This window comes from Scomber scombrus, chromosome 5, assembly GCF_963691925.1.
Source record: "Scomber scombrus chromosome 5, fScoSco1.1, whole genome shotgun sequence".
NCBI lineage: Eukaryota > Metazoa > Chordata > Actinopteri > Scombriformes > Scombridae > Scomber > Scomber scombrus.
In genome coordinates, this window is record NC_084974.1 from 14,346,110 (window position 1) to 14,358,099 (window position 11,990).

Sequence of the window (11,990 nt, forward strand, 5' to 3'; positions counted from 1 at the left end):
CTTTAACTTGGCCTAAGTCTTATTTCATCGGTTAGCATTTAGTTGTATTTATTGTAATTATGTATTTGTCTCTAAATGATGAATTTGGATTGGTGCTTCAGAGGTCATAGGTTCATTTCTTTCATTGCACAGTTTATTGATGTTACAAAGGTGAGCATACTGTAAATACCTGTGTTGCAGGCATGAGTGAGAGGAGATAGATTGTGTAGACATTTGTTAATATTTAAATCCTGGTTCCTGATCAGTAAGTGCTGATCCCAGATCATGTAGTGATATTAAGATTTATATTAATATCCAAACATTGTACAAATCTTAATTTCAATTTCAAAAAAGTAAAACGTAAATAATGACAATTAATTTGCTGTGATCATGTGATATGAGTCAAGTTGGGCATTATACTTTCCTTGCATGACTGCTCATTACAATGTGACTGCCTCTATATTGACATCAGAAAAAGTCCCTGTATGTACGATTCTCTCAGATGAAACGGAAGGCCAAAAATAACAGTCAAATGAGTAATAACGATTGAAACTGACAAATTACAGTGAAAACAGGTGCTTCAGAAACATGTAGTGAGGTTACATCTTCTCTTCATTTAAAAATAAAAAACATTTTGCTTTAGATATTAATGGAATTGAGATGGTTGATTTTTTGCACACCAATGGACATCCCACTGTTTCTTTCAAATCATCTCCTAGTTTTGATTGCCATATTGATTAATCTGCCTAAGACACACACACACACAAACATGCACACACACACGCACACACACAAACACACACAAGATGACAGTGTTTCCATGTGCCAATAGTGCCATGGACACACAAACACATCGAGCTGCATGCTGAGGGCCACAATGGGCCACATTGCTGCACTCTGAGTCATCCCCTCTTTCCTTTATGCTTGTTCCCTCTCCTCTCCACATGCTGTTGTTTTCTTTCCCTGTGACATGGCTTTGGATCCTAACTAAAAGAAAGGGAGAGGGAAAAAGCTGGAGGCTATAGACCAACTAACCCCAGTCATATGACAAACGTTTGGTTACATTTACAGACTTGTTGCCTCAGTTAACTAAATTGTAACACTAGTACTTAAAAAGAAGAAAATAAGAACCCAAGAAAGTGCACTGTAACCGTTCTCTCTTTTGCTCTGTAAAAAATATTGTATGCACATACATGTGCAGAAGGGCCACTTCCTTACAGTATTCTTCATAACTGTAACATATTTCATTGGGTATGTGATATTAATAATAGAGAATGGCAAATTAGATATGTGCTCATTCACTTTGGATACTTTAAAAAGGCTTCTGAATTAGCATTAAGGCAAGAATATATATAAATTAAAGCAATTATCTTGGTGAATATCGGACCCCTTACTAAGAGTCCTGAATGATGGGCAGTCATTTTCCAGTTGATTCTTCCATAGTCAAGTGTTTATCTACTGAGGTAAGACTGTGGTTTTGCCCAGTTTCCCTCATAACTGAGTGTCCCTGCATGCAGACACATACAGTCATTTTGCAACATGTCTGAGCCACCCCAACATGCACACCCAACCCACCCCGTCAACCCTCACACTGACCCCATTGTCTGCTGCTTTCCCAACACTGTCTCACACTCGCACATGTTTCTTACACCAGACGTTAGAACAGCAAATAGTTTCATGCCTTGTAGCGACGTAGCTCTGCTTGTGTTTTTCTATGAAACCAGGCACAATATTTTCTATCTGTAGTGGACAGGCCTCTTTAACTTCGCTTTCTCTCCCTGTGTTATGAAAATGTGTTTGTGTTTATCTGCCCTTGACCTGCAGTTCTCTCCCCTCTGTGAAAGAGCCTTGTGTTGTGCTGTATCTCTGACATGAGAAGAAATTCTTTCTCATAACCGACTGGTACCAACTCTCCACATGGTTACATGCCACCAAATGCCTCTCAGCTCTGCTCGGCGGCTCCAAATTGGATTATGGCACAAAACGGTTTTTACAGATGCTAATCGCTGGATTAGTATCATAAGGTCTCCTTTGCTCAGAACAAGAGAAGGAATGTAGGGAGGTGTGGGAGGCTGAATGGATACTAAGAACACATGAATGGCTAAATTCAGGTAGGTTTTACAGGATAATTCCACTTTATTACAACTTGGGTCCCATTTTGTTAGTTTTGGTTATAGTTTTTACTCGTTATGAAAACAGGATACTCTCCAAAAGGATCTGGGAATGTAGCTACTATGACGTCCGATGGGACAAGAAACAGACAAGCTGGCTAAATGTTTTACTTACTTAAACATTATTTGTAAGTAAAACCAAAAGAATGCTTGCAAAAATGTTCATAATCAATAGGGAAAAAATCTGTTTGATGTGCCCAAAACCACAGCAACTACGCTAGGTCAAAGGTAAACTATGAAGAGGACTGTGATGGATAGTTTGGGTAATAATGAGCATTCACCTTCTTTATCTTCCAAATTAGTTTGTTAAACATGGATTGTTTCTTGCACCATTTGGACCTGACTTGACCTTATATAATTCAGGTTGTAATAAACTGCAATTATTCTATTCATTTCACAAATGCTCTTTCAGGATCCCAATCTCAGCTGCAGATTCAAATACTTCAAATCTCCATCCATCACCCCACACCTCTCTCTCACCTACTGATACATATCCCTGTCACTGGGCTCCGGGGGGCAACGGTGTGTGCTTTGAATACTCAAATGTCCCTGTGCGAACCAAGCTTCCTCCTGCAGCACACACGGTCAGTCATGCAAAACTGTTCCGCTACCATGCAAATCATGAGCATGAGCAAGACACACACACACACACACACACACACAACACACACAACACACACAACACACACAACACACACAACACACACAACACACACAACACACACACAACACACACAACACACACAACACACACACACACACACACACACACACACACACACACACACACACACACACACACACACACACACACACACACACACACACAGAGAGAGAGAGAGTGAGTAGAGAGGGAGGTCTGGGTAAGCAGAACTGATACATGTCACTATGGGTCTGCCTCTTTAAAAATAGACACTATTTCCTTTACATCAGTAAGGTTTTAGTAGATAAAGTTATTATGGTACACTGTGAAGTTCAGTATTTGGCTAAAGCTGCTACAGTTGGTCAGCAGCAGCGTTATCTTCATTCAGTCATTAAATGTCATATGGCATGGTTTGTTTTTTCGCTTGCATGTTCACCTGCCAGTGTCTTGCTAATTGACTGGCATTTATTCAGTGACCAACAAAGGTTTGGGCTGATAAGCAGTGTATTTGCCCAGCGGCTGGATATATACATGCTGCTTTTTAACTCTCCAAGCAGCAAAATAAAAATCCCCACATTTATTATATCAGTGCAATGGATGAAAGTGCAGCTGCAGGTTTGTAATTCAGACCAAATTATGTCAGCCCCCTCAACCTACAGCAGAACTTTGTTGTTTTCATACAAACAATATGACCCTATCAGTCACACTGAGCCTTTATCTTGAAAAATCTGTGCTAACCGCTACATTACTTTACAATGTGCATGTGTGTGTGTAGATTACATGTGCAAGAGGGTGAGGTAAACAGGAGGTGGTGTGTGTGATCCCATTCCCAGGGCCAAACAGCTCCTCCAGGGAGAGAGATAAAGACACAGCCCTTCCAAAACGGAGGTGGAAACAATGGCCAGGGCAGGGGCTCTCTATCGCAGCTGTGTATGTGTGTGTGTGTGTTTGTGTGTGGTTTCTGACACTGTATTTAACCATCCAACTAAGGAACAAAATAGACGTATTTCTCTTTATTTGTATGTGCAGAGTCTAGCCAGAGAGTTTCAGCTTCTGCAATATAAATCATATATTTATAGCAGCTGGCATCCCATAAATCCAATGCTGGATTTGACACAGCTCACTGGCTGTTAAACATGTCGTAAGTCATCACTGATCATGTTCAACAATCAAGTAATGTGACCACAGTCGGGGCTGACAGGACTCAACAGGTTCTCACTTGTGTTCATGTGCTGACTTACTCTCACACACACACTCTCACACACACACACACACACACTCACTGTAACACACCCAGTGACTTAAACAGAAAATGGCATACATCTCAGAAATAACAAAATATAACTGTTAAAGAGACACACCTTTTTGGCAAGCTACACCAAGGGGGAACACACAAAAAACAACTTGTGAATACAGTGTTAACTTTGCTGTTCTGTTGCTCATCGCGGGTTTTCCTTTATCTTAAAGCTTGACTTGTCACAAATGTATAATATCCTCTGGAAAATATGAGCTGAGGTCACCACTTGACAAACCGGAATATAGGATTTTTGACTCATCACTTCTTAAAAAGTCTACGTCTACGTATGTATCTGTATCTACAATGAACATGGCAAGAATGGGAATTGCCCCATGTTTCTCCACCTACGGTGTGGACAAGAGCTGACAGTGGAGGTGGTGGTAGTAGGCAGATGAATGCATTGTGAGCAATGTTGATGAGCAGGGCTGCGAAGAGGAAGAGGAGGCAGAGCGTAAAAGGAAGTTGGCGATAAGGAGGGCAAAAGTGACCGGAGATGAGCGGATAAGGAGAGGAAATACAAAGAGAGAGGGAAAGGCACGGGAGGAGGAAGAGTAGGAGGTAAGTTTCCCCTGAAAGATAGTCAGAGGAAACGGACATCATTACCTTTTTATCCCAGGAAACAAAGGTATCTACTGTATTAATAAACAATTAATACAGTAGATAGGCAGAAAGGAAAGAAGGGGGGCAGTGAGGCCTGTCCAACAAAAGAGCGAATACATCAGAGCTGCATCATGGTTGAATGGAGACAGACCTCTGGTTTCCAGGCCACATTATTAGTTCTTGTTCCATCAGGAGGAGGGGTTTGGGGAGGCTGGAGGTAGGCCAGCTAAATGGGACTTTGGTGAGCACTATTGCCAGGTAAAGAGACAGCTAAGGTTTGAGCAAAGCTGGGCTTTAAAAATCTATGGGATATTATTAAGTTAATCATGACAGAGGGAGCAATGCACCACCTCATGTGATCTCATGTGATCTCATGGCAAAGCAGATGTAAACAAAATGGAGACATGGTATGACACAATGTAACAACTTTAGTAATGCTTTGCAGTAAGAAAAAAAACGGAGGCTAAATGAGATGGTTGTGTAAGATTTTAACTGTCCATTTTAATCTCTGTCAATAGTAGTATGCTAACTAACATTAGCCTCAAAGGTTAGAATATTTAACGTTGTTAGGCAACACTGACTTCTCTCTCTTATTGGCTACTGTTGTCCCACTTGGAAAATAGTGATGCATAGTAATCATTCAGATCAGGGATAAATTAGCCCAAAACTCCAGTAGTCTGAGCTCGGCATAGAGTTTGTTAAATTGTGTGGTAAGAGAGTAAATGTAAAATAAAATCAAAGGGGGACACAGAGTGTTGGTCTAGGTAAGGGTCATATTGGGAAACAAGAGCTGTAAAGAGGCCATTAATTCAGGATTGGTGTTGGAAGTTGAAGCCAGGGAAGAGTGTGCTCTTCCATCTAGAAGTGAATGGAAAAACGTGTCAATGGAACACAAGAAGGGAGCCTGTGAATAAACAGAGCCGGTGACTCACCCTTTCTGGGATGGGAGAGATGAACGTGGGCGGGGGTGTGGGGTAAAAAACTGCCTTCACTACCCCTAAAAAACACACCAATGTGGGCATTCATGCATGCACACACAGTCCAACTCATGTGTTGCACTCAGCAGGCCAGACCAGGACAAGCTGTCTATTGTCCAAATCTCCCACCTAAAGCCGCATAGCTTCTAGCAGGGCAGGAGTTTTGTATTTAGGGGATTTCGGTATTGCTGATTTTGTGTGTGTGTGTGTGTGTGTGTGTGTGTGTGTGTGTGTGTGTGTGTGTGTGTGTGTGTGTGTGTGTGTGTGTGTGTGTGTGTGTGTGTGTGTGTGTGTGTGTGTGTGTGTGTATGATTGGTCTAATAAGGCTTGAAAAAGATCAGGCTCTGAGTGTCTTTTTGTTTGCATGAATTAAGGTTTCTGTTTTGTTCTGATGTTGATGTTGAAGTTGATGGTAAAACACTAACTGTAGAGTGAAAGAGATTGCATTAGTTTTAGTACAAAAGATAGACTTAGACACCAACCATTATTGTACAACATCCTTCTCCTCCTCCTAAAGTTTTTCACAAAATAAAGGATGGAGAATTTTGTCTTCTTCATTTAACCTGTCCTATTATTTATGGTGGGCAGCCACAGTGCAGCTCCCAGGGACCAACTCCAGTTCTGAGGATAAGAGTATCCTAAAACCTAAGATTCAAGTCTTTGGGAATGCAATGAAACTGGAACACCCAGAAGACACACACAGCATACAAACTTAAGAGGTCAGAGTTAGTCAAATCAAGTAGACATCTTCCAAACAATCTTTTTAGTACAGAACTACAACTTTGTGTTTCCCCTTGAAAGTGTTTCCCTGTTGAGCTGCCGTGGCAGTAACAATAAGAAGGAAATTCTTACAAAAAAAGACAAATTTGATAGAAAACATTGTGATTTGATTAATTTGGATGGCTCAAGGATTGGATTTTGATTTTGTCCCTCATCACTTACATTCAGAGGGCTTTATGTAGGGATCTTCTAATGGTCAGTATGAACATGAGGAATGATTACAGCAAGAATAACCTATTTAAGTGTTCATTTGGGCACCTGAATATTGTTTTAAGACACTTGAAAAACTGTAAACCCATCCTTTAAAATGCCATACTTAATGCCTACATATACCTGTGGTTGAACCAATCTCTGTTCAAATAAGAGGTTGTTACACTGAAGGAGGCCCATAAAGAAAGCTAATCTATTTTCTTGGACTGGCAAGGTTTTTCTTAATTAGATACTGTGGAGCAGGAAACACAAACTGGTACCATACCGTATGTATATTTAGATTTCTGCTGTAGAATTAACATTCCTTTCGTTGTCTAACAGTACAGAAAAAGTAATGCCTAGATGGGTGTTATGTAAGAAGCTCTGCAGGATTGTGGCCACAATACCTTCTTCGCCTATGGCTGTATTAATTATCCTTACTGTGACCTTACTGCAGTGTCAGACTGGCCATTACTTTCTTGACTGCTGCCTTCCCACTTCCTGCCTGCCATTTGACTCCTTTCCTGACAGCAGCATGCCAATGTGCACACAACACACACACACACACACACACACACACCCACACGCACACACAAACAAACAAACAATAGAGAAAGTTTTTATTTCTGCTAGAGTTTTCCCAGGGCTCCAAATTGCCAGTCCATCTTTGGTAATACTGACCGAAAAGCTCCAATTGACTCACTTAAAAATACTTGATGCTTAACCCGTCCATGTCAAGCTTCTTTATACATTAAAAATTCTCCACGTGACAATTTTGTTCTCTTTACATCCACAGCAGTGACACCCTCATCTGAACATCATGGTCAGCAGATTGGTGTTAGCATGTGTCGTGACATACAGGAGTTGCTATCAATATTAGTCGTCTAAAAGAGCTTCGCTGCCACTCTTTGTACTAAATGCAATTATGTCTATTCCTGATGCAAACTGGTTTACCAAAACTAAATTTAGAAGCAACTTAGCTGTCTTTGGGTTATCAGTGACCTTATACACCTTTCAGCAATAGGGTGTCCTGTCCGATTTTGGTCCAATGTGATTTTAATATACTACAAATGATTGATCTCTGCACTTATTATAAACTAATAATGCAACTGAGCAGGGTTTTTAGCAAGAAAAGTGATTATGTCCTCTGATGTGAAAGGTTTTCACAATGAGGCAGCCACAGAAAGTGCTGAGTCAGAAATGTAACTGGTCGGTTTAATTGCATTTCTGGACATTATGTGCATCTTTTTTAAAGAACATTACAAAGGGGACCAGACAAGAAATGATTGAGGGTCATACTTTTTTTAAAAATACAGACAAGATACAAATATAAGAGAAAAAAGATTTTGATTTTGATGAAGGAAAGCAACACCTTTAACTTGTTGGAACAATATCTGTTCCCATCTTATGGAAACACAGTGGGGAGCATATCAAACTACAGTTACAGATCCCCTCTGTCTAATGTCTACAGAGCAGTAAAGCAAGTTGTTAGGGTCCAGCATCAGATGTACAGCACAGCTGAATTAGTCTATCACACTCAATTTACCCAACTACATGCATAACCTCTTATGTGAGGAGAGAGAAAAAATATTTCTGTGCACAAAAACAGATTAATAGAGTTGGTAAGCTGGCTTGGGACAGCTACCAGTATTTCCTGAAACGTTCACAATTGTGGAGAGTTTTGCAAAGCTGCTCTTAGCAGGCTGTGGAAAATCTGGTAATCTAATCACCTGCCAGCCTAATTGGCAGATAAAACACATGACTGGTTCAAACTGCCATATCAATGTAATGTTTTCTACTCTATATGGTCTAAAAATGGTCATTGTGAAAATGCCCAAACCCTATGTATTATTGCTGGCGGTTTTCAAAAAAATACCATATTTCCCATAACACTCACTACTTCCTGTTGCAAAGAGGATGTCACTACTTCTCCCCCCTCACCAACTCTTTGTTTTGACGTTTTCTCTTGCGGTCTCATAAGAAGTGATTATCCCTTTAAGTATTATACTCCTCCTGTACTTTTTTTTTTGTTTGTTTTGTCATGTGAACCAGCAACACACAATTTCAACACAGTGGAGAGGCGGAAAATCCTTGTGCTAAGTGCTTGAGTTTCAACAGTTGTGTCTTGGGGATAAGTTCTAAATCTAATGTTGCTGCTGTTGACACAAATCGCAGTTAACAAAAACAGGGAAAAACATAGTGAAGGTGTTACATTTTCAAAGCACTAAAAAGTGATGGTGATTTCAATGTTCTGGGCAACTAATTGAAAAAGTAAGGTTCAGCAGTAGGCCTGCCCACTTGTTCTTCAGGTTAAAAGTCTTTAAACCCTCGGCAATACAAAACTATAATTAAAAAGTGATCAGTGACGACTAAAAGAAAAAGAAAAAAGACAGCAAGAAGATTGGCCTACTATGACCTGTTCTAATGGCAAGAAATGCAAAACCTCAGATGTTGCAAAGAGGAGAAGTGAAAGGGGCCTTTTGCCATGGCAAAGAAAGGTCAAGGCCACAGATAACTTTACCTATGATACAGATACACTGATAGAAGTATGTTGAGCATGTTGGCTTCACAGTTACACTGATGTTAAACTGAGGGTTATGGAGTTTCTCAACAACTGGATATTGACTTCCTTATGTTAAACTGCATGTTGAGACTTTTTTTTACTAATAAGATGAAATGCAATAAAGTAAAACATTGTGTAAACTACTACAAGGATTGACCTGCATTTCCTATGTCTACACTGTTTCATGAACAGCACACATGCAGCGTCATGAGTGAACAGGTAAATGAAACAGAATGTGTCTCGGTTTCAAACAATCTAAGTTGATCAAACATCACGCTCCCAGTCTGTTGTGCTGAATGAGACTAATTGAACGCAGTGTTCTCTTCCAACTGTGTGAAGGAAGAATGCTAATTGCTGTAATTAGAGTGGTGCAAAATTGTGACATTTTGTACTTGTCCTCAGAGTCTGTCACAGCTGTCTATTGAAACACTGTCTGCTTGCAGGTTTGAACCCTCTTGTTTACCTATGAGAATGGTGAAGCGTGAGGGCCTTACACATAAACAGTTTTCCACCTGGAGAGAGCATACACCCAGTTTTACCCAACGTGTCACCCTCTCCTGTTTGCACGCACACACACACACACACACACACACACACACACACACACACACACACACACACACACACACACACACACACACACACACACACACACACACACACACACACACACACACACACACACACACACACTACCTACCTTGGTGTCAACAATGGAGCAGGCAATTTGTTTCACATAAGCCAGGTCAGCAGTCTGAGGCATGAAGACAGATTCTCTCGTCAGGCCAATCTGGATGATGAAGGACACCCCCGCTGGAGAAGGAGGTACTGAGGGCATCACAACCCCACCAGGAGCCAGCCCTGTTGTCAAGTCCATCACAGGAAAACCACCCGGAGTGGGCATAGAGGGCATGGTGATGGGGGTCCCCTGCTGCATCACAGCTGAGCCTGGCGGTGAAGAGCCCACTGGAGGAAAGAAGACCTGGGCCATGGCCCCTGAGGGCATACAGGGGCTAGCGTTCGCCATTCAGAGGTCCTGGCTGTTTGGCTGCCTGAAGTTCTCAACATACACACTCACAAACACACGCCCAGGTGCAGTCTCAGAAAACTCATTCAAACTGTCTCAGGGGAGGAGAGAGGGGTACACACACACTGAAACACACAGACACATACAATGAGTAGAGTCCCGGTTCCTGCGTGTCCTGTGTCCACCCCCTCCCAGAGGATCAAGGAAGAAAATCCTTATCCAGGAAGCGGTGGCTTTTCTTCCTTTCAGTCCTACTTTTGCGCTCTCTCTCTCGTCGTCAGACTTGTTTTATTGTCCAAGCATGACAAGCATAAGCAATGTATATAAGAAAGGACCCATGAACGAAAGACACACTCCTGCTGCTTTTCCTCCTCCACCTCTCTCTCTCTCTCTCTCTCTCTCTCTCTCTCTCTCTCTCGTCCAAAAGAAGTTGTTCTTGCAGGGGAGAAAGTCCAAACTTGATTGTGAAACTCCCGTGCCGTGGGAGAGAAGAAACAAAAACAATGCCAAAGTTTGTTGTGCTCTCCTTCCAAGCTGAGTTACAAAATGGCCCCCTTCAACAGGAAACTGTGAGAATGAAGGAGAGCAAGAGACTGCACTCCTTTTACGAGTCTTGCCCTGTTTCAGTTTCAGCCCCAGTTCAGTCTTTTTTGTATAAAAAAAAAAACACACACAGACAGAGAGCGCTGTCTGAGGGTACCTCCCTCTCCCCCTCCCTCCTGCCCTCTCTTCTGTGATCTCACCACTGCCAAGGAGGAAGTAAAGTGACTGACACAGTTCAAAGCCAATAGACTTGCTTGGTGATGTCAAAAGCCCTTTGACTCCCTACTCCCAGGTTTCTCCCTCCTCCCCTTCCTCTTGCTCTCTCCCTGCCTTGGTTAAGGGGTTATTGGTCTTGTTTGTGCCCTCCCTTAGTTGTGGCTAAAGATCCTCTTACATTGCCTGGGGGGGGTCCACGCTCTAAAACCCTCCCATTTCTTCCTCATCTGTCCTCTCACTTCATTAGCCCCTTTCTGTCCCTCTGAAGCTGTATTTCCTGCCTTGCCTTTCCTCTGAAACATCTTTTCTTTCTGCTTTCAGACACACCTCTCCCAAATTACAAACAGTTCACACCTATTGTAAAGTTGTTTTCATGCAAAGTTGCCTGCAGGTTTCAGTAAAATGGAGAGAAAAAAAAAAAAGTTCAAGGCCTGCAAAGAGGGGTGGGACTTCTGCGTTACACACACCAGCATGTATGCTTAAAATGAGGCTTGGCTACCACAATCATCAGCATGACAGTGACTCACCAGTAAACGTATTAAACATATAGTAAACAAGCACACTCCTCACGACAAGGAAGAGGAAACTTTTAGCTTGTCTTTTAGCGTTTTCTACAACCAAACACACAAAACTGAAGTCAAGCCAGGAATGTTGACTCTGACCTGAATTTCAACATTCACACAAAGACAATTTCAAAATCAGCCACCTTAAAAATGATTACAACATTACAAGCATTTAAGGGTTTCTGTCTAAACAAGATACAGAACATTTTTTTGGCATGTTAGATTATTGTAATGGAGTCTTCACAGTTTAGTCGGCTGCAACTCATCCAGATGCTGCTGCCCAAGTCTTAAAAAATGTAGCACATTACACTGCACTGCACTGGCTTCCTGTGTGTCAAAGGATAGAGTTTAAAATCCTATTACTTCTTTATAAAACACCAAATGGTCTCATGCCTAAATACACCTCTGATTTACTTCCATCCAGACCCTTCAGGCCATCTGG

The 11,990-nt window shown here is 41.6% G+C and overlaps 1 protein-coding gene across 1 annotated transcript in view; it reads right to left on the reverse strand.

The window, feature by feature from the left end:
• The window catches only part of prkd2 (protein kinase D2), a 34,666-nt gene extending 23,872 nt beyond the window's left edge, over positions 1 to 10,794 (reverse strand). The window contains exon 1 of the mRNA XM_062418478.1: positions 9,900 to 10,794. Coding sequence (XP_062274462.1) covers positions 9,900 to 10,226 — 327 coding nt within the window. The 5' untranslated portion in view covers positions 10,227 to 10,794. The remainder of the gene's footprint in view (positions 1 to 9,899) is intronic.
• Between the last annotated feature and the right edge of the window lie 1,196 nt (positions 10,795 to 11,990).